General features: G+C 44.0%; 1 protein-coding gene across 1 annotated transcript in view; it reads left to right on the top strand.

The window, feature by feature from the left end:
- Window positions 1–22,424, top strand: part of FSD1L (fibronectin type III and SPRY domain containing 1 like) — a gene marked incomplete at its 5' end in the record, with an annotated part of 41,235 nt that overhangs the window by 3,416 nt on the left and 15,395 nt on the right. The window contains 3 exons of the mRNA XM_080638193.1: window positions 780–875; window positions 1,829–1,960; window positions 12,376–12,497. Coding sequence (XP_080494319.1) covers window positions 780–875; window positions 1,829–1,960; window positions 12,376–12,497 — 350 coding nt within the window. The remainder of the gene's footprint in view (window positions 1–779; window positions 876–1,828; window positions 1,961–12,375; window positions 12,498–22,424) is intronic.

Raw genomic sequence — 22,424 nt, 5'->3', positions numbered from 1 at the left:
ATTCTTAGAAAGTGATTGAGTACTCAACATAATCGGACTTGGTAGTCTTACTTAATTTAAAAATGCACTTTCATGTGCTTAATGTTGTTTTCCTGCCTAGTATGTGTTCTGTAAGCTGAATCTACTGTTTTTTAATAGCTGGAGTAGTACACCACAGAAATAACCTTGACTCTCTTTCTCAGCTATCAGTAGGTTTTTGAGGTCACTTTTAGGTGGAATATAGAAATTATTCACCAAAATATCTTGCCACTTGTGAAATAACGAATTTTCAAATCAACATTACAGATTTATTCTGTCTATAGAACAAACTGTCAGCTTAGTTATTAAACACTAGCTTCTTTTGAGTGTAGGAAATAACTAGTTTTTCTTCTAGGTTAATTTTTACCAGCTTTTTTCTCTATTGGTTCTATATTTGGTTGCACAAGCATTAGCTTTCTCATCTGGAGAAGCTGTATATGGCAGAGTGTGGTGCCACTAGGTAGACTTGCTTAGATTTCTTGGGAGTTGCAGCAAAACATGTGAAATGGTGTATCATAAAATAGATTCGTGATTTCTCCTAAACTAACAACTGGAGATCTTTAGTTTGGAGGAATGCTGTTTAGACCTTTGTTATTCTTTCTTTTCTTGAACAAACTCTTATTTAATCCCATCAGAATAAGAGTTGAATTAGCCCCAACTAGAATATGTATAAGGAGTTTCCATCTATAGTGAAATGGTGGTAGTTAAAAAAAATGAGAAGGTTCTTTCACAACTTCTCTCACTTGTTTTTGTAATTCTAGGAAACTCTGCAAAGGATTGTCTCTACCCTAGCAAACAAGAATGATGAAATTCACAACTTTATTGATATCCTGAACTACACAATAAAGAATGTTCAGGTATGTGTGTGTGTATATATATAAATATACATTAAGGCTCATAAGTTGTATTTGAGAGGGGAGCAGATTTCCAGTTTTATCAGTTTCAAACTGTTTAGGTAGTGTGTAAGGCTATAACAAGTTTAAAATATACATATTCATGTTGGAACCAAATTAAAAAAAAATTTACTTTTTAAGTCTGTCTCTAGTAGAAAGGCATGATGGTTTTCTTTTCTTGTGGAAAGCGGTTATAAGATTTGATTTGTGTGGAAGAGAATACGGATTAATGCAAAATTTTCAAATCCTGTTATTTGGAAATAGTCTGTATCTTTAAATTTCTGGTCTCCTGTGCAGACTGAAAAATGAGATCACGTACACGATACTTGTGAGAAAAAACTATGTTCTTCCTCTTCTCAGTAGCTGCAAATTTTGGGCTTAAGTTAGACCTAATTTATAGAGCATTTACACTAGGATGAGACTTTGCTTCCTTTAGCCTATCAGTAAACTGTAATTTTGTTTTGTGTTTAAAGCTGGGCCAGGTTAACAGCAGAAATAGAAATCATCCAGCAGGCTGGCTTCTTAAGTGCAGTTTTTAGAATCAAATGAAACCATTTTATGTGGAACTATATATAACTACCTCCTTAAAAACATCTAGCAATCTCTATATACGTATATGAGAGAGGGAAGTCAAGGTCTTTTGGCTTGGACCAAGGTTGCCAAGTATGTGGATTCTGTGCAAGTTTGAGTGTCATGGAATTTGCGTGGATTTCAGTCTTTGGTGTCCTGATGTAAAGTCTGATTAGTAGGTGTCCATCATTCCTAATGTTTTTTACCTCTTGATAAGGTGGGGAGCAATGACAAAGTATCCAGTAGCTGTGGCAAAACATGTTTAGGCAAACAATGACTTACAGTCTTAAGAGCCTAGCCTGCACTGTTGCCGATACAAATTGAATCAGTTTCAATTCTCTCCTCAGGTGAACTCTTCTAGTGCAATCAGTGAGTTGGATGAAGAATTTGATCGTCTGTATTCTGTATTGTATGAGATGAGTGGGACTATGGCCAACACTATTAGGCAAGAGGCCGCTCAGAAAATTCAAGCTCTACAGGTAACTGTGTAATGATATCTGCAAATCTTTGCAGCTGAATAGAAGCAGTTTTAAAGTGCTATTTTAAACTTCAGCTGAAAGTGGTATTTTGGTAGTGTTGCAAGAAATGCAGAAAGTGCAGTGTAAATATTTTCTTTGATGCAAGTGTTTCTCTAGTCCCTTCTTCTAGGGTACTTAATGGTGTCTAGTGTCTTTATGTTCTCTAGATTATGTAGAAAGGAAGTGATAATACTTGTAGAGCTTAGAGGTGGAGAGTGGCTGCGCAGGGGCAGGATTTCGATCTATGTTTACTACTTTCAAATTAATGAACACTTTCTGGGCTGAAGTTGGTGTCTTTCTCCAGTTTGGAATACTAGTGTCTGAACCTGTATACACACCAGAGTGATTTACTCAGGCTTGAACTTGGAGAATCACATCAGGTATCTTAAGCACAAAGTCTGGTCTCCTGTTGGCAGAACTGGCCACTCCACTAGTTAGTATGAAAGAAATTGTTCATGCACAGGGAAAGACATATGGGAATTTCTTGGGAACAGGTTATACTGGTGCCTGCTACTAAACCTGCTGTGTGAGTTTTGGCAGCTTGTAGTTTTATAATTTCATAAAGAAGAATCTTTGTGATGGGTTTCAGAGAGGAAAAATGTTAACTTTGTGAAACATGCATAAAGTCTGTTTGGTTTTTTTTTTTGTGTTTTTTTTTTTTTTTTTTTTTTTTTTTTTTGTTTTTTTTTGTTTTTTTTTTTTTTTTGTTTGTTTTTTTTTTGTTTTTTTTTTTTTTTTTTGTTTTGTGTTTTGTTTTGTTTTGTTTTGTTTTTTTCTTCCCCACTAGCAGGGAGCAGGTTGGCTCTAGCTTTCACTGTCTGGTTGCCTGGGGCCAAAGCACAGTTAAAACTTCTAAGCAGAAGTTGTTTCTCCAGCTTTTTTCTTGAAATTATTCTAGTTTCAGCATTCTGCTGTCTGGCTCTTTCCTTATGCAGATGAATTAGGAAGATACTTGTTCCTGAAAAACTTCATCTTCTCATGTCTAGTCAGTTTAAAGAAGTTCTAGGAGCAGTTTCCTGAAACAAATTCCACAGGCTTCTTTATATAAGGTCTGTTTATGTCCATACTTAAAGACTGGATGTAAAACATTCCAGAACTTCTCAGTGCACTACTGAAGTTAGGTACCTAAGTGCATTTTTTAACCTCCAGTTTCATCTCCCGGTATGTCTGTTCTAAGTCCTTCTGAAGTGTTTCAAGACACAGAGGTTTGCCCGTATCCAGGCATGCTTATGACTTAAATGCTTAAAGAATGAACACTGAACAGCTTGCAGGTGAAATTCAGCTGTGGCATGTATCAGTTTTTCTGCCTTTTAATGAAGAAAACCTAATGTTAATCTTGCAAGCAATTATTCTGGAACTGAAAACTGTTTGATAGCTACTCATCTGACACCTTAACTTGACCATTGAAATTTTCTGTTAATATCTGTTAGTTTTCTGTTAATATCTGAAATTTAATCTAATTTGATCAAGCTCAGGTGTGTTTGAACCAAATTATTGTGAAAGCTTGCTGTTGGGGTACAGTTGTATCAGGAACTGCTGCCCAGTATCTGTGTTGAACAGCTGAGCTGCTTAGTCAGAAGCGGATGAAGAGAAGTGGAATGTTACAAATCATTGACACAGTTAAGTGCCTTACTTGTTCTTCAGCTGAGGCTGTTCTCTAGTCAGGAGGCCAGAGGACATTCACTTTGGTCTATAACAGACTAAGCTTCCTCTAAGACACTGCAGGCATGCTTTTTCCAACAGTCAATCTACCAAACCAAACTAACACGTGAAAACTGTTGCATTGAATGTATTAATTTGAGCTATTATCTTTGTCTGGAACTGAAAATTAACTTTGTATGAAGAAACCAAGGAACTTCAGTGAGATAAAACATCCTGCTTAAAGGAATGGACTTGCTTAATTTATTGTACTTGTGTCCTTAGTTAATTGTGCTTTGCTGTAGTTAGTCTTCTGTAGTTGGCAAGATCTTCTTGTGAAGAATAAGCTGTAACTTAAAATACTGGGGCTACATATGGTGGAAAAGGGTGAGGGTTTAATATTTAGACTGATCCCTCAAAAATAATTCCCTTGGATTGGCTGAAACCCAGAAGTTTTCCTTAAACCCTTGCTTTGAAAATATTGTTATATTTTGGGGCAGTGTATTTTAATAACAAAGTATTGATTTTTAACGGAAATGCAAGTACATCTCAGAAAGATGCTGATGGGAGCACCCGGTTACTGTGTCAGTCCTGCAAATCTGTTTGAAAATGCCTTTGGCATTTGCTTCTCTGCTTTGGGGTATTTGCCTGGGATGTTTTGGGAGTATCATAGTGTATCTGAGTTTGTCAGCATGGGATATCTTTCAAAGAGGAGGGCAGCTGTAGTAGATGAATTACAGCTTGCATTAATGGCATGCTTCAGAAGTTATCTGGAAACTGTGTACGAGCTTCTAGCTGTTGGACTGTTTCCTTTCTGCTGTTTTATCTCTGAGTAGTAAATCTGAGGTGCAACTGGCTCAGGTCAACTCAGCACAATTGCCAGAACTAGTTGTGCTTCTGAAGTGCACAGACAGATCTGTGCTTGAAGTTGATGCAAATGTTGGTTGCTTTTGAGGCAGTGATGACCTTAGAACAAGCTGTCTTTCCTTAAGTGTTTTGCTATTGACTTGTTCTAAGGTACTACAGCAAGTATAACATGAGTATATGTCCTGGGTTCAGCAGTAGCAGTCAGTTTTTCTCCTTTTTAGTAGCTGTTGCAGCACTGTGTTTTTGACTTTCAGCCTCGGAACAAAGCTGATAACAACTGATGTTTAGACTGACCAAAGACTTTGTGAGTCTCATGCTCTGCCAGGGAGGAGGAGGGGCCGGGAGGAAGCAGGGACAGGACGCCTGACCCAAACTAGCCAAAGAGGTATTCCATACCACAGCACGTCATGCCCGGGGATGTAACTGGGAGCTACCCGGAAGGGCACGTCCTCTTTTCGGTCGGGCTCTTTTCCGGCGAGCGGTATCATATTTTCTTCCCTTGTTATTTCTCTTATCATTATTATTATTGGTGGCAGCAGTAGTGATTTGTGTTATACCTGAGTTACTGGACTGTTCTTATCTCAACCCGTGGGAGTTACATTCTTTCGATTCTCCTCCCCATCCCTCTGGGAAGTGGGGGGGGGAAGTAGACTGCGTGGTTCTAATTTACAGCCGGGGCTTAAACCACGACAGTTCTTTTTGGCGCCCAACGTGGGGCCCGAAGGGTTGAGATAACGACAGATCTGACCGGAGTGTGTCTAATCGTATTTGTGATAAGCATTCAGTGTTTTAGATTAATAGTCACTCGTCACAATGCTGATTTATTGGCTCTCAAAGTTGTTGTTTTTGATCTCACAGTCTCAATATGCCGTAGGTTACTTAGAGCCGGTATTTGCTGTGTTGGTGTTTTTCAAGTGTGGGGCTTGGGCTAAGGTTGTTGTCTCGTTGTATTTTGTAGCAATGACTTGTAATACAATAGAAGGATTGATCATGAAACTGATCTGGCTTGTGTTCCCAGTGTGGTCACCACCTTTATACTTTGGGAGGTATATAATACAAATGCTTAGCAACTATACATCTTTTTTCTCCTTCCTGGGTGGTCAACCTATGAAGGAGACATTCTTTTACCCTCCCAGTGCCCCTCCCAGACCGTTTACAGCATCGTTTGAGAGTTTTGAAATTTTTGAGTGGCCTTTTAATATTGTTGAGACCTGTTTGCTGATTGTGATGGGGGTCACCATGTTGGCACGCATACAGAGTGTGTTTTGTCCACAACCATTACGTCTGATCTCAAGAGTTAAGCAGAGTCGGGTTTGGGTCTTGTCTGGGGTTAGACGACAAAATAGGGGGACCGAGAGATTTTCCCCAAGGCTGGACAGCCATGAGTGGCAAGGTGTGTGGGATAGTATGGGCAAGTACCTAGGTCAGTGGGCCCCTCCAGTGTTTTGGAATTTCACCACCGAACAACTGCAAAATCCAGAAGAATTAGTAAAACACTTAAATGAGGTGTGCTGTCATCCTGGTCATACCAGAGAGGGACAAATCATGTCAACGTGCTGGGGCTTGGCCTATGCTTACCGGGCCTTGTTCAACACTATCCAGCACCTTCAAAAGGGAAAAAATGTCCCTGGATCTGAGGGCGAAGCAACAGACAGCGCAGCTTCTCCAGCTCCGAGCACAGCAGCTACACCACCCCCAGCGACAAGTACAGCCACTACTCAAACTTCGACTGCAACAGACAGTGCAGCTACCCCAGCTCCAAACACAGCAGCTACACCACCGCCAGCGACAAGTACAGCCGCTACTCAAACTTCAACTGCAACAGACAGCGAAGCTACCCCAGCTCCAACCACAGCAGCTACACCACCCCCAGCAACAAGTACTGTTGCTACTCAAACCACAGTGATGACTGCAGCTAAACCAGAGGACCAATTCGTACCAATATCGATTGCCCCTCTACGCAAGAGAAAAAGCAAAAAAGAGGCAAGAAGGGTGAAGCGAGATGAAGAAACAATGTATTCACCACTCAGGACAGCATCTGGTCAGGAGTCATCATCACATGACGAAGAAGAAGAAGAGGTGACTTCTCGACCTCGGACCTCAACCGAGCTACGGAATATGCGAAAAGATTTTACCCGTCAACCAGGGGAGCACATCATCACCTGGTTGCTGCGATGCTGGGACAATGGGGCCGATGGTCACGAACTAGGAGGTACGGAAGCCAAGCAGCTGGGATCACTTGCTAGAGAAGGGGGAATTGACAAAGCAATTGCAAGAGAGAAAAAGTCCCTCAGTCTTTGGAGGCGGCTCTTGGCAGCTGTGAAAGAAAGATTTCCATACAAGGACGATGTTACGAGTCGTTCGGCCAAGTGGACTACTTTAGACAAAGGCATCCAGTCTCTGAGGGAATCAGCCATCGTAGAGATGATTTATCACATCAAACCGAATAACGGAGATATACCCATAGACCCAGATGAAGTCGAATGTACACGACCCATGTGGCGAAAACTTACACGGAATGCACCGTCATCATATGCCCATTCATTGGCAACGGTAACCTGGGGTGACATAGTAACACCAACAGTGGATGAAATGATTCATAAACTCCGAGAGTTCGAAGACAATCTCACCCCTTCCATCATCTCAGCTGTGGAAAAACTGTCCCAGGATGTCAAACAATTGAGGGACGATCTATCTGATTTATCCAGCTCCTCACGTGTACCAACACAGGTCTCAGCTGTTAACAGAAGACGTCCTATTGTTCGAGACAGAAGATATAGAAGGCAAACACCACGGGCCACCCTATGGTTTTACCTGCGGGATCATGGAGAAGACATGACGAAGTGGGATGGAAAACCTACTTCAGCTTTGGAGGAACGGGTGCATGAATTGAAAATAGGAACAAGGGTCAAGACTAATCATCCCATGAGAGCTGCGGCTTCAGTCTCTGGTGAGCAGGTTCCCAGATGGAGTGGAAGAGCTGATTTTACTCCAGCTCCTATGATAACGAAGAATAATCCCTTTCAATACGACTTAGGTGTCCAACGTTGTGATGACTGTTAGAGGGACCCTGCCTCCAGCCAGGTGGAGGTAGGGGATAATCGGATTTACTGGACTGTGTGGGTCAGATGGCCTGGCACATCAGTCCCACAGAAGTATAAAGCTCTCGTAGATACCGGTGCACAGTGTACCCTGATGCCGTCAAGCTGTCAAGGGGTGGAACCCATCTATATCTCTGGAGTGACAGGAGGTTCCCAAGAGTTGACTGTACTGGAGGCTGAGATCAGCCTGGCTGGAAGGAAATGGCAAAAGCACCCCATTGTGACTGGTCCAGAGGCTCCATGCATCCTCGGCATAGATTACCTCAGGAGAGGGTACTTCAAAGACCCAAAAGGGTACCGATGGGCTTTTGGTATTGCTGCTTTGGAGACTGAGGAAAATGAGCAGCTGTCCACCTTGCCTGGTCTCTCAGAGGATCTTTCTGTTGTGGGGTTGCTGAAGGTCGAAGAACAACAAGTGCCAATCGCGACCGCAACAGTGCACCGGCGGCAATATCGCACCAATCGAGACTCCCTGATTCCCATCCATAAGCTGATCCGTAGTCTGGAGAGTCAGGGAGTGATCAGCAGGACCCGCTCACCCTTTAATAGCCCCATATGGCCAGTGCGAAAGTCTAACGGAGAGTGGAGACTAACAGTAGACTATCGTGGCCTGAATGAAGTCACACCACCATTGAGTGCTGCTGTACCGGACATGCTAGACCTTCAGTATGAACTGGAGTCAAAGGCAGCCAAGTGGTATGCCACGATTGATATTGCCAATGCATTCTTCTCAATTCCTTTGGCAGCAGAGTGCAGGCCACAGTTTGCTTTTACTTGGAGGGGCGTCCAGTACACTTGGAACCGACTGCCCCAGGGGTGGAAACACAGCCCTACCATTTGCCATGGACTGATCCAGAATGCACTGGAACAGGGGCAAGCTCCAGAACACCTGCAATACATTGATGACATTATTGTGTGGGGTGATACAGCGGAAGAAGTCTTTGAGAAAGGGAGGGAAATAATCCAAATCCTGCTGAAAGCTGGTTTTGCCATAAAACGGAGTAAGGTCAAGGGACCTGCACAGGAGATTCAGTTTTTGGGAATAAAATGGCAAGATGGACGTCGCCAGATCCCTACAGATGTGATCAACAAAATAACAGCAATGTCTCCACCAACTAATAAGGAAGAAACACAAGCTTTCTTGGGTGCTGTGGGGTTCTGGAGAATGCACATCCCAAATTACAGTTCGATTGTAAGCCCTCTCTATCATGTGACCCGGAAGAAGAACGATTTTAAATGGGGCCCTGAGCAACAACAAGCCTTTGAGCAAATTAAACGTGAGATAGTTCATGCAGTAGCTCTTGGACCAGTCCGGAACGGGCCAGATGTAAAAAATGTACTGTACACCGCAGCCGGGGAGAATGGTCCTACCTGGAGCCTCTGGCAGAAAGCTCCAGGGGAGACTCGAGGTCGACCCCTCGGCTTTTGGAGTCGGGGATACAAAGGATCTGAGGCCAGCTATACCCCAACTGAGAAAGAGATACTGGCAGCCTATGAAGGGGTTCGAGCTGCTTCGGAGGTGATTGGCACTGAAGCACAGCTCCTCCTGGCACCCCGGTTGCCCGTTCTGGGCTGGATGTTCAAAGGCAGGGTCTCCTCTACATATCATGCAACCGATGTGACATGGAGTAAATGGGCTGCACTAATTACACAACGAGCTCGAATAGGAAATCCCAGTCGTCCAGGCATTCTAGAAGTCATCATGGACTGGCCAGAGGGCAAAGATTTTGGAATGTCACCAGAAGAGGAGGTGATGCGTGCTGAAGAGGCCCCACCATATAATAAACTGTCAGAAAGTGAAAAGCAGTATGCCTTGTTTACTGATGGGTCCTGCCGTATTGTGGGAAAGCATCGGAGATGGAAGGCAGCTGTATGGAGTCCTCAAAGACAAGTTGCAGAAACTGCTGAAGGGGAGGGTGAATCGAGTCAGTTTGCCGAGGTGAAAGCCATCCAGCTGGCCTTGGACATTGCTGAACGAGAAAAGTGGCCAGTACTTTATCTCTATACTGACTCATGGATGGTGGCAAATGCCCTGTGGGGGTGGTTGCAGCAATGGAAGCAGAGCAACTGGCAACGCAGAGGTAAACCCATCTGGGCTGCTGCACTGTGGCAAGATATCGCTGCCCGGGTGCAGAACCTGGTGGTGAAGGTACGCCATGTAGACGCCCATGTACCCAAGAGTCGGGCCACTGAGGAACACCAGAACAACCAACAAGTGGATAAAGCTGCTAAGATTGAAGTGGCTCAGATGGACTTAGATTGGCAACATAAAGGTGAATTATTTTTGGCTCGGTGGGCCCATGACACTTCAGGCCATCAGGGCAGAGATGCAACATACAGATGGGCCCGTGATCGAGGGGTGGACTTAACAATGGACACTATTGCCCAGGTTATTCATGAGTGTGAAACATGTGCTGCAATTAAACAAGCCAAACGGTTAAAGCCTCTTTGGTATGGAGGACGATGGCTGAAGTACAAATATGGGGAGGCCTGGCAGATTGATTATATCACACTCCCACCAACCCGCCACGGCAAGCGCCATGTGCTTACCATGGTGGAAGCAACCACCGGATGGCTGGAAACATACGCTGTGCCCCACGCCACTGCCCGGAACACTATCCTGGGCCTTGAGAACCAGATTTTGTGGCGACATGGCACCCCAGAAAGAATTGAATCAGACAATGGGACTCATTTCCGGAATAACCTTATAGACACTTGGGCCAAAGAGCATGGCATTGAGTGGGTATATCACATCCCCTACCATGCACCAGCCTCTGGGAAAATCGAACGGTACAATGGGCTGTTAAAAACTACACTGAGAGCAATGGGTGGGGGAACTTTCAAGCATTGGGATACACACTTACCAAAGGCCACCTGGTTGGTCAACACCAGAGGATCTGCCAACAGGGCTGGCCCAGCCCAGTCGGAACTTTTACATATTGTAGAGGGGGACAAAGTTCCTGTGGTGCACATGAAGAATTTGCTGGGGAAGACAGTCTGGGTTATTCCTGCTTCAGGTAAAGGCAAACCCACTCGTGGGATTGCTTTTGCTCAGGGACCTGGATATACTTGGTGGGTAATGCGGGAAGATGGGGAAGTCCGATGCGTACCTCAAGGGGATTTGATTTTAGGGGAAAACAGACAATGAACTCAATTGTACGCTGTTGCCTGCTATAGCCATCAACTAGAAGTCTGCAGGGCACCAGCGACTGGCCCTGACTTCCCTCCGACCATCATCCCAACAGAGAATGAACTTTGATAGAACCGGATGAGTTCTACAGTGAAGGAACGATCAGCATCAGCAGACAACGATCCAACACTGCACACAGCCTCTCCTGCCCTGAAAGACTGTTACAAGAGATGGAGCCCAACATCATGAACCGAACGGACTCAGTAGCTTTATAGGAATTGGTCCGTGCACTAAGATAACAGTGCACTGAAATGAGAGTGAGGGTATATGGAAAATGTGGGATCTGAGCATGACGTGAATGGTATGGAATAAGGGGTGGATACTGTCCTGGGTTCAGCAGTAGCAGTCAGTTTTTCTCCTTTTTAGTAGCTGTTGCAGCACTGTGTTTTTGACTTTCAGCCTCGGAACAAAGCTGATAACAACTGATGTTTAGACTGACCAAAGACTTTGTGAGTCTCATGCTCTGCCAGGGAGGAGGAGGGGCCGGGAGGAAGCAGGGACAGGACGCCTGACCCAAACTAGCCAAAGAGGTATTCCATACCACAGCACATCATGCCCGGGGATGTAACTGGGAGCTACCCGGAAGGGCACGTCCTCTTTTCGGTCGGGCTCTTTTCCGGCGAGCGGTATCATATTTTCTTCCCTTGTTATTTCTCTTATCATTATTATTATTGGTGGCAGCAGTAGTGATTTGTGTTATACCTGAGTTACTGGACTGTTCTTATCTCAACCCGTGGGAGTTACATTCTTTCGATTCTCCTCCCCATCCCTCTGGGAAGTGGGGGGGGGAAGTAGACTGCGTGGTTCTAATTTACAGCCGGGGCTTAAACCACGACAGTATAAAACCAACTGTAGGGTGAATGCTGATGCAAAAGCTGCTGCCAGGCTTAAAGTGTGCATCATTAAGCCTATGGTATGTTTAGGATCCTGCAGTGTATTCAGAACTAATCTTTACATGATCTGTAATACTTGAAGTTCTCTGTGGACTGTTTTATATACTGGGATTGGTAGTTTACTAAGAATAGAATTTTATATAATCCTGAAAAATTTCTCTGCTGTCTTTCTTTGTCTGTTCCTTTTCATCTACTATCCCCATTTGTTATACAACAGTATTGATTTTTCAGGATTGTTTTTGTGATAGTTGTAGAGCTTGTTGGGGATATAATCATTGTCTTTTTCAAGACTACTGTTGCATTAAACAGTATCAGTTCATTGATGAAGTACAGTTTTGGAAATAAAAATTGTGGTGCACATAAATGTAAACATTTCTTTGCTTCTGGAATCCTGATGATGTGAGAAAAAGGCCTTAAAAAGAAATTTGATTTTTAAATCAGACTTCAGCACCTATCCAACTTTTTCCCCTTTGGATTTATAAGGTGTGCCATATATCACTGTGCACTTGTCAAGCACAGTGAAGTTCTAGTTAACATGATGTGTCAGAGGTAATAGCCTTGATCAGATAAGGTATTAAGTTGTTACAAATGAATAGCAAAGCCATGTTGTTCTAGTACTGGTAGTTTATAAACCAGTTTTTTAATGTGAATGCATCTAATTACTCTTACTTTCTGTTTTTGCTTCAGGATCAGCTTAGCCAATGTCGTAATGCCCTAGAGAGTTCTGAAGAGCTACTGGAACTTGCTACTCAGTCACTGGACATAAAGGACCCTGTGGAGTTCTTAAAGGTAGAAAACATTGAACAAATGTGTGTAAGGCAGATGTTGCTCTTTGTCTGTTTGAAATATCCGTGCATTACTGTACTGCAAACTTACAGGAATGTGGAGAATATGGATAGAGAAGCATATGAAAGTGCATATGAAAATGCTCTGTTGAGGAGGCAGAGTCAGGCATTATAGTCTTGAAGTTTTATGCAATCTCTAATAAAATAAAGTTTTTCTCTTAGAGTGGTGGGGGAGGGGAAAGTAATGACTTCTCATGGGCAACAGTCAGTGTTAAGCAGACTTAGCACTGATGCTAGGTAAGTGAACCCAGAAAGTGAGGATAAAATAAGTCTCTAAAACCAAACCAGGACATACAAAGTGTGTGATGGCCAAAACTCAAAGCTGTGGCAAGTGACCCATCAGTTGGCCAGTCCTGTTACGTGACACTTGCAGAGAGTCACTTGCTTTGCAGCTCTGCAGGGGGCTAACAAGACAACTCTCCACAACAAAAGCTAGTTGCCCTGCCACTAAAGAAGAAAGTTACTGGTGCTTCCAAGGAAAGGTGACAGGTTAACAGATGGTTAGAGGGGTGGTGCATAGTCAGGGGTTTGGTCACTTAGACCATGGGACTTGCTTTGGGAAGCCAGGTCTACTCGGGGCTGATGGGGTCTACCTGACAAGGAGGAGAAGAGCATCCTTGGTAGGAGCCTTGCCAGGCTGATGAAGGCAGCTTTAAATCAGATTTGTTGGGGGAGGGGAGACCGATCCATCACAAAACTCCAAGTCATATGCCAGCACTTGCAGTGAATGCTTAGAACAATGCAGAGCTAATCCAGCCGTTCCAGCCAATGAGTCGGCTTTATTTAGAGGCTCGGCTAAGATGCCTCTATACATATGCCCATAGTAAGGGGAATAAATGAGGAATTAGAGGTGTGTGCACGTCTATAAGGATATGATGTCATTTGCATGAGGGAATACATGGTGGCATGGCTCCTATGACTGAAGTGTTGGAGTGGAAAGTTACAGGCTTCTTAAGCAAGACAGGTCTGGGGGTATAGCCGTTTATGTCAATGAGTAGATAGAGTGTGTGGAGCTCTGCCTGGGGATGGATTGATGAACCAACTGAAAGCTTATGGGCCAAGATTAAAGGGAGGGTAGTGACAGAGGATGTCACTGTGGAGAATAAAGGGACTGGATCAGCTGCTGTATGAAGACAGGCTGAGATATTTGGGGCTGTTCAGCCTGGAGAAGAGAAGGCTGTGCGGAGATCTCATAGCATCCTTCCAGTATCTGAATGAGGCCTACAACGTTGCTGGAGAGGGACTCTTCATCAGGGACTGTAGTGATAGGACAAGAGGCAATGGATTTAAACTTAGACAGGGGTAGTTCAGTTTAGATATAAAGAAGCAGCTTTTTACTGCGAGGGTGGTGAGGCACTGAAACAGGCTGCCAGGGAAGCTGTGAGTGCTCCATCCCTGGCAGTGTTCAAGTCCAGTTTGGACCTAGCCTTGGCTACATTGTGTAGTGGATATCCCCGCCCATGGCATGTGGTTGGGAATAGTTGATCTTAAGGTCCTTTTCAACCTAAAGCTTTCTATGATTCTAGCTGTAACCATCTGTGGATGACAAACCTTGTTTTGCAGGCCTTATGCAACCTGTGGGTCTTTAATTTGCAAGCCTGAACTCTGTGGCTGTACTGAAAGGTCTTATGAAACTGAATGAATGCAGGGCAAGTCTTCCTCTATTCCTCAACCTTCTAATGCATTTATATACCGTATAAGTGAGAGCCTAATTTGGGCCTCATGTTGCAGTTCTAATACACACGTGTACTTTACAACAGACTTGTAACAAGGCAATTTATCTAACTGGAAGAATATACTTAAAAATTAGTGAAACAATTCTGCAACTGGACTGAGTCAGTACCCTAGGCTTGCTAGCATAATCTTCTCATTAGTAGTGGGGCCAAATCCAAGACCCAATTACTTCTGTATTGCTGAATTTTAACTGGAACAAGGACATAAATCAGTCTAAAAGAGTGGGCAGGAAAGCTGTCTTAATGTCAGTTATACCTTTTGGCAACACGTTTGTGTGGTGTCCTGAGTGTCACCTTTGATTTATTTGCCTTGAAGAGTGACGATTCCTAAACCGAGTATTTTTTCTTAGCACGTCAGTTTGAGTTGTCCTTTCTGTCTTGTCATTCTGATGTGTAAAACTTAAGTTAGCTCTTGAGCACTAGGCAGAATGTAGCTTTGAATTTATTGCAGGTTGTTTCGTTTCAGGTGTACCTAATACATCTTTTTTTTTTTTTTTTTTTAAAGTCATATACATTTAGGAAAATTACTGTTTGCTGGGAGTTTCAAATTTGATGTCTTGTATTTAGGATACTGAAATCTGATCTGTTTAAGATTTGAAACATGTCTTATACTAGTCACATTTCTAAATATGCATTTGGATATGGTGTTTTACGGTAATATTGCCTTAGCTATTAGTTAGCTAAATCTATTTTTCTGCTAATAGGAATACCAAGTGTTCCTGGAACACAGGAAAGCTTCAGACCTGACAATTTTTTTGTTGGCTGAAATTTTCTTTGGATGCTCCAGTAAATCAGATCAGGAGAAACTAGCATAAGACTGAGCTAAGATTACTTTAAATTTCTTTTTTCTGTGTTAGGTTTTTGGTGGCTTTATTTGCTGAATTGACTTACCTGAAGGTCAAAAGAACATGAATGCACCCACACAGAAGGGTTTGGTGATTAGACAGGATGTGATTTGACACTGCTGGGCAGGTCATCTGAGGTGGGCTGAAACCTATCATTGTCTGCAGCCTGGAAACCAAGTAAATTCAAAGGAGGTAAGCCAGGCCTGTCTTACAGTAGACTGTTGAGTCCTGGCTACCACACTTTACACAAGGCACAGAGGTTATGAAGAAGGCCTTTGTTTTAAAATAGCTTTGGAAAGTTCTTACGATACAAATACAACTTTGGAAAGTTCTTACAATAAAAAAAAAAATTCTTACAATTCCAGCTACTTTGGAAAGTAGTTCTTACAATAACATTGGTTTGAGGTAAAACAAAGGTAACTCTTAAGCTAAATTATTTCTAAACATGTGGGGTTTTTTCTGCTTCTGACTTTGGGAATATAAAGTTGGTTTTGTGGTAGGGACATATGGACAATTTTAATTTTTTTTTTTTTTTGAGTGTGCTTTGTATTTAATGAAATAATTGGAATTCCTCCACTTTTGCTTGACTTTAAATTGGAAAACTACCTGATGTTTGTCTCCCCTTTGAAAGGGAGTGGTTCAGCTGAATGGCAGTTAGATCAAGTAGCAATGTCAACTCCAGGCATGGATTCAGCAGACCTAACTAAGCCATCACTACTTCAACAGTAACATTTTATCTTGTGTTTGCAGTTCCTCTTGGTGAAGGACAGGGATTTTGTCTTTCCAAAGGACAGTTAATGTTTATCTTTGAAATATGCCATCACCACTTCTGCATCTCCTTCAGTGGTAGCACTTAAATGCTAGGAAAACTAGGTTCTGTAGTTTTGAATGGTGGCATAAGGAGAGAGCCTTTTATGAAGTATTTCTTGAATAGTACAACACGTTCAGAAGAAAAGTGGAAACAAGCCCTAATTTTTTTTTTTTTGAGTTTGTCAGAGTATATATTCTCTGATGTATACACAAACAACTTGGGTATGTTTACATGCCACTAATAAGCACTTAATATTTTAAAGAAAATACCATAATAGTTAAATTTTACCAACTTAGTTGAGTTGGTCTTTCAAAATGTAGTGGAGAGCAACTTAACTGATTAAGATAAATCTGAAGACATGGTCAGACCCAGAAAGCTGAGTCATTTGGAATTAGTTTGGTGTTGTTCTTGATACAAGTTTTTTTTCCATTTGTGATTAATTGTTGCAGTTCTAACCAATACTATTCATCTGCTTAATGGGAAAATTTATCTTAATGAAAATGTTAAACTCATTTTGATCTTCAAATCTGAGCAGTACATCTGAGATTGTTCTCAACTTTTTTGCATGTTACCACCATTGATAAATTGCATGGAAATACTAACTACTTTCTCTCTCTTCTCCTTGACATGCATCAAGGCTGGCACAGAGATCAAAGATAGGTACAGTACAAAGTCTGTCGCTTTTGTCTTTGTATTAATCTTTTCCTTGAAAATGCATTTCTTTTGAAAGGGTCATAGTCAGCTTAGATCAAGTTCTTTGACTCTTTCCAAAGTGTTTGTTGTGATGTCATGTCATGGTTTAAACCCTGTCATCAAGTTAGCCACGCAGTCTCTCTCTCACTCCCCCCCCCTTCTTTCCCTCCCCCTACTCCTGAAAGGATGGGAAGGAGAATCGAAAAGAATGTAACTCTCACAGGTTGAGACAAAAACAGTCCAGTAACTAAGGTATAACATAAATCACTACTGCTACCACCAATAATAATAATGATAAAGGAAGTAACAAGGGAAGAGAATACAACACCTCACTGACCGATACCTCGCCCCCACCCAGCAGTGAACTCGCCCTTCCGGGGACTCTCAGTTCTACATCCTGGGCATGACATGCTGTGGTATGGAATATCTCTTTAGCTAGTTTGAATCAGGTGTCTTGTCTCTGCTTCCTCCCGGCTTTCCCTCCTCCCTGGCAGAGCATGAGACTCACAAAGTCCTTGGTCAGACTGAACATTCTGGCCAGCAGCTAAAAACATCAGTGTTATCAGCACTGTTCCCAGGCCGAAAGTCAAAAACACAGCGCTGCACCAGCTACTAAGGAGAAAAAATGACTGCTACTGCTGAACCCAGGACAGTATCCACCCCTTATTCCATACCATTCATGTCATGCTCAGTTCCCACACTTTCAATAGACCGTCACTCTTGTCTCAGTGCACTCTTATCTTAGTGCACGGACCAGTCCCTATAAAGCTGCTGAGTCCATTTGGTCCATGATGTTGGGCTCCATCTCTTGTAACAGTCTTTCAGAGCAGGAGAGGCTGTGTGCAGTGTTCACACTCGTGAATAACCTGGGCAGTCGTGTCCATTGCTAAGTCTGCTCCTCGATCATGAGTCCATCTTTATGTTGCATCTCTGCCCTGATGGCCTGAAGTGTCATGGGCCCACCAGGCTCACAGTAATTCACCCTCCCTTTCTGCAGTTTCTGCAACTTGTCGTTGGCGACTCCATGCAGCTGCCTTCCATCTCTGACGCTTCCAAAGCACTGGAGGGGCCCAGTGGACCAGATACTTGCTCATACTGTCCTACACACCCTGCCACTCATGACTGTCCAGCCTTGGGGAAAACCTCTTGGTCCTCCTGTATCGTCGTTTAACCGCAGACAAGACCCAAACCGGACTCTGCTTGACTTTCAAGATCAGACAAAATGGACGTGGGTAAAACACACTCTGTATGTGTGCCAACATGGTGATCCCCATCACAATCAGCAGGCAGGTCCCAAGGGTACCCAGAGGCCATTCAAAACCTTCAGAACTCTCAAATGATGCTGCTGTACTTGTCACTGGGGCTGGTGTAGCTGTTGTGCTTGCCGGCTCTCTCACCACCAGCTTCTCTTTTTCTGAGTCCAGATCTTTCTCCTCTGCCTTGCTGGAAAGTGCTGCGGGGTCTCCTGCATCCTCCTGGGGCTCGGGCTCGCTGGGCTCGGAGGGCTGCTGCTGGGGAATGTTCTCGGCTGCTGTGGGGCTGGGCTTGGCTCCTCCGCCACCTCCTCCCGCTGCTCAGCAGCCGCCTCCTTCCCCTCTGTGACCTCCCTGACCTCCTCCACCGGCAGCCGCTCCCTCCCGGCCTCTGGCCCTGCTCCCGCCGCCGCTTGGTCTCCAGGGCTGCTCTCTGGGGCTGCTTCGGCCGCCCCTGGCTCCCGGGGCCGCTCCCCCTCAGCTCCCTGCAGCCTCACGAAGACCAAGGTGAGGACGAGGGCCAGGACGGTGAAGAGCAGCGGGACGGCCAGGTACAAGTCCATGGCCACGTCCATCCCGCCCTGCTGCTGGAGCCCGCACGTATTACAAGCCATTACCATAAAGTACAGTGAAACAAGAACCCTAGCCCAAGCCCCACACTCGATAAACACTAACACAGCAAATACTGGCTCTAAGTAAGCTACGGCATACTGAAACTGTGACATCAAGAGAAACAACTTTGAGAGCCAATAAATCAGCATTGTGCCTTGGTCTGATCTGTTCTTATCTCAACCTGTGGGAGTTACATTCTTTCAATTCTCCTTCCCATCTCTCCAGGAGTGGGGGGAGGAAGGGGGGGAGTGAGTGAACTAGGTGCCTGGTTGGGTTTAAACCATGGCATGTCACAACTTTGAGAGAGCAGTAAAAACTTCTATGCTTCTCATGTAGTGTTTTTCTTTGCTGTTGGCCCTAGTAAAGAAAAAGATGTTTTTAATGTAGGGAACCAGATCTCTGCAGTAGCTATTATTATTATGTTACTTTTATCATTATCATAATCTTTATATATTATTAATAATAAACTTCTGATTTGTTGTTGATACTTGATGGCTGAAATTAATAATTTTTCAAGCTGACTCTGTCCCTTTAAATTATGAGAATCTTGTTGCTGTTTGGTTTTTATTTACAGACTTTTCTAGCTAATATCTCTTTGAATCTAAGAAGTCTTGTAGCTGCTGAAATATTTTGGGTGAAGTCACTGCCTGTTGTCAGGGAAATTGCTATTTCTACTAGTTTTTCTTTGAACTGTGTTTTCAAACTGTTTTTTAGAAAGCAAAACATTACTGTTTTGGAAAAAAAAAAAAGCTAAGGTTATTTTTTTCTTCATTTGGAAGAATGATAATGACCTTGTGAGAGTCTTAAACAGAAGTCAAAAAGCTGTGTGCAGCTGACTATTTGATACTGTCTTACTGCTAATCAGAGGATTATGCTTTCTTAAGGTGATATTTTCCTCTCTGGCCAAGCAGTGGAATCTGCTAGGGAGCCCATACTGAATTTCAGAACATCAGCTCTGTCTTGGGAAATCAGTTGATTTGTTCTTCTTAAGATGTTTGGTTTAGTGTCATAATTGTCTATATCCCAAAATTGTAATGCTTGTCACTTGACATGCTTATGTCTTTAATGCTCAACTTCATGTTTTCTTCCCCTTTTTACTACCTGAATGTCTTAGTTTTCTCCTTATTTAATGCACCTGGAGTTAGCACACAATCTCTCTTGCAGTCAGTGGTATTCAGATTCTTCTGCGTGGCCTGATATCTTCGTTGTTACAGAACTATACAAGAGACTTGTCCTTTTTTTTTTTTTTTTTGGTGTCATTGATGGAGTATAGAAGTATCACAGTATCACAGTATGCGAGAGATTGGAAGGGACCTCAAAAGATCATCCAGTCCAGTCTCCCTGCCGGAGCAGGAATACCTAGATAAGGTTGCACAGGAATGTGTCCAGGCGGGTTTTGAATGTCTCCAGAGAAGGAGACTCCACAACCCCCTTGGGCAGCCTGTTCCAGTGTTCCGTCACCCTCACTGAGAAGAAGTTTCTTCTCAAGTTTAAGTGGAACCTCTTGTGTTCCAGTTTGTACCCATTACCCCTTGTCCTATCATTGTTTGCCATTGAGAAGAGCCTGGCTCCATCCTCGTGACACTCCCCCTTTATATATTTATATACACTAATAAGGTCACCCCTCAGTCTCCTCTTCTCCAAACTATAGAGACCCAGCTCCCTCAGCCTTTCCTCATAAGGGAGATGCTCCACTCCCTTAATCATCTTTGTTTCCCTGCGCTGGACTCTCTGCAGCAGGTCCCTGTCCTTCTTGAACTGAGGGGCCCAGAACTGGACACAATATTCCAGATGCGGTCTCACCAGGGCCGAGTAGAGGGGAAGGAGGACCTCTCTCGACCTACTGACCACCCCCCTTCTAATACACCCCAGGATGCCATTGGCCTTCTTGGCCACAAGGGCACAGTGTTGGCTCATGGTCATCCTGCCGTCCACTAGGACCTCCAGGTCCCTCTCCCCTACACTGCTCTCTAACAGGTCGTTCCCCAACCTATACTGGAACCTGGGGTTGTTCTTGCCCAGATGCAGGACTCTACACTTTCCCTTGTTATATTTCATCAAGTTATTCCCTGCCCAACTCTCCAGCCTGTCCAGGTCCCGCTGGATGGCAGCACAGCCTTCTGGTGTGTCAGCCACTCCTCCCAGCTTAGTGTCATCAGCAAACTTGCTGACAGTACACTCAATTCCCTCATCTAAATCGTTGATGAATATATTAAATAATACTGGTCCCAGTACTGACCCTTGAGGCACTCCACTAGATACAGGCCTCCAACTAGACTCTGCCCCATAGACTACAACTCTCTGGCTTCTGTCCTTCAGCCAGTTTGCAGTCCACCTCACTACCTGATCATCCAGACCACACTTCCTCAGTTTAGCTATGAGGATGCTGTGGGAGACTGTGTCAAATGCTTTGCTGAAGTCAAGGTAGACCACATCCACTGCTCTGCCATCATCCATCCACAATGTTATTTCCTCATAAAAGGCTATGAGGTTAGTCAAGCATGACTTCCCCTTGGTAAAGCCATGTTGACTGCCCCTCATAACCCTCTTACCCTTGATATGCCTTAAGATGGCACCAAGGATAAGGTGCTCCATTACTTTCCCAGGGATGGAGGTGAGGCTGACGGGTCTATAGTTACCCGGGTCCTCCTTCTTGCCCTTTTTGAAGACTGGAGTGACATTTGCTTTCCTCCAGTCCTCAGGCACCTCTCCCGTTTCCCAAGACTTGGTAAAGATGATGGAGAGTGGTCTAGCAATGACTTCCGCCAGTTCCCTCAGCACCTGTGGGTGCATCCCATCTGGACCCATGGATTTATGGATGTCCAGATTGCTCAACTGGGCTCTAACCCATTCTTCATCGACTAAGGCAAACTGCTCCATTGACCTGACTTCATCTGAGGTCTCAGGGGTACAGGGCTCTTCAGGACTGCCTCCGGCAGAGTAGACAGAGACAAAGAAGGCATTCAATAACTCTGCCATCTCAGTATCTTCTGTCACCAGGGCACCCATCCCATTCACCAGTGGGCCTACCTTGCCTCCGGTGTTAGTTTTATCAGCCGTGCATTTGAAAAAGCTCTTTCTGCTGTCCTTGACCCCTCTTGCCAGATTTAATTCTAAGGAGGCCTTAGCCATCCTAGCTGCCTTCCTACATCCTCTAGCAGCAGCCTTATATTCCTCCCAAGTGGCCAGCCCCTCCTTCCATGACCTGTAAACTTTCCTCTTCCACTTGAGCATACCCAGCAGTTCCCTATTTAGCCACGCAGATCTCCTGGTCCTCTTCCTTGACTTCCCACGTGTCGGGATGCTCTGATCTTGAGCTCGAAATAAGCAATCCTTGAATGCCAACCAACTATCTTGGGCCCCTTTACCTTCAAGCAGCCTTGCCCATGGGATTTCCCCTAGCAATTGCTTGAAAAGGCCAAAGTTTGCCCTGCTAAAGTCCAGGGTTGCAATTCTACTTGCTATTGTACTGGTCCTACCACACAAGATCCTGAATTCCACCATCTCATGGTCGCTGCAACCAAGGCAGCCCTCAACCTTTACTGCTTTGACCAGACCCTCCTTGTTAGTGAGGATGAGATCCAGCAGCGCTCCTCTCCTGGTTGGCTCATCCACCATTTGGATGAGGAAGTTATCATCCATACACTGGAGGAACCTCCTGGACTGTGGCTGGGTTGCTGAGTAGTCCTTCCAGAACTGTCAGAAGTGTTTTAGGAGTGCTCAGAATAAGAACTGAGCAAAGATTTGGGAAGTGGAAATAGAAGCTGTGGTTCAGTGTATTCTTGTAAGACTGATCAGATACTTGTATGTTCCAGAGCAGTATGCTGTCTGCATCTTAAAGTGTTTCTTCATTCTCTGGTAAGATCAGAGGTAGATATGAAATCAGAATACTCAGCTTGTTCACTGCTACTTACAAATGCCTTCTGAGCAATATTTAATATGTG

The sequence above is a fragment of the Psittacula echo genome, assembly GCF_963264785.1.
Source record: "Psittacula echo genome assembly, chromosome: Z".
NCBI lineage: Eukaryota > Metazoa > Chordata > Aves > Psittaciformes > Psittacidae > Psittacula > Psittacula echo.
The sequence above is the reverse complement of the archived record's forward strand: the minus strand, read 5'-3'. Positions and strand labels throughout refer to the sequence as shown.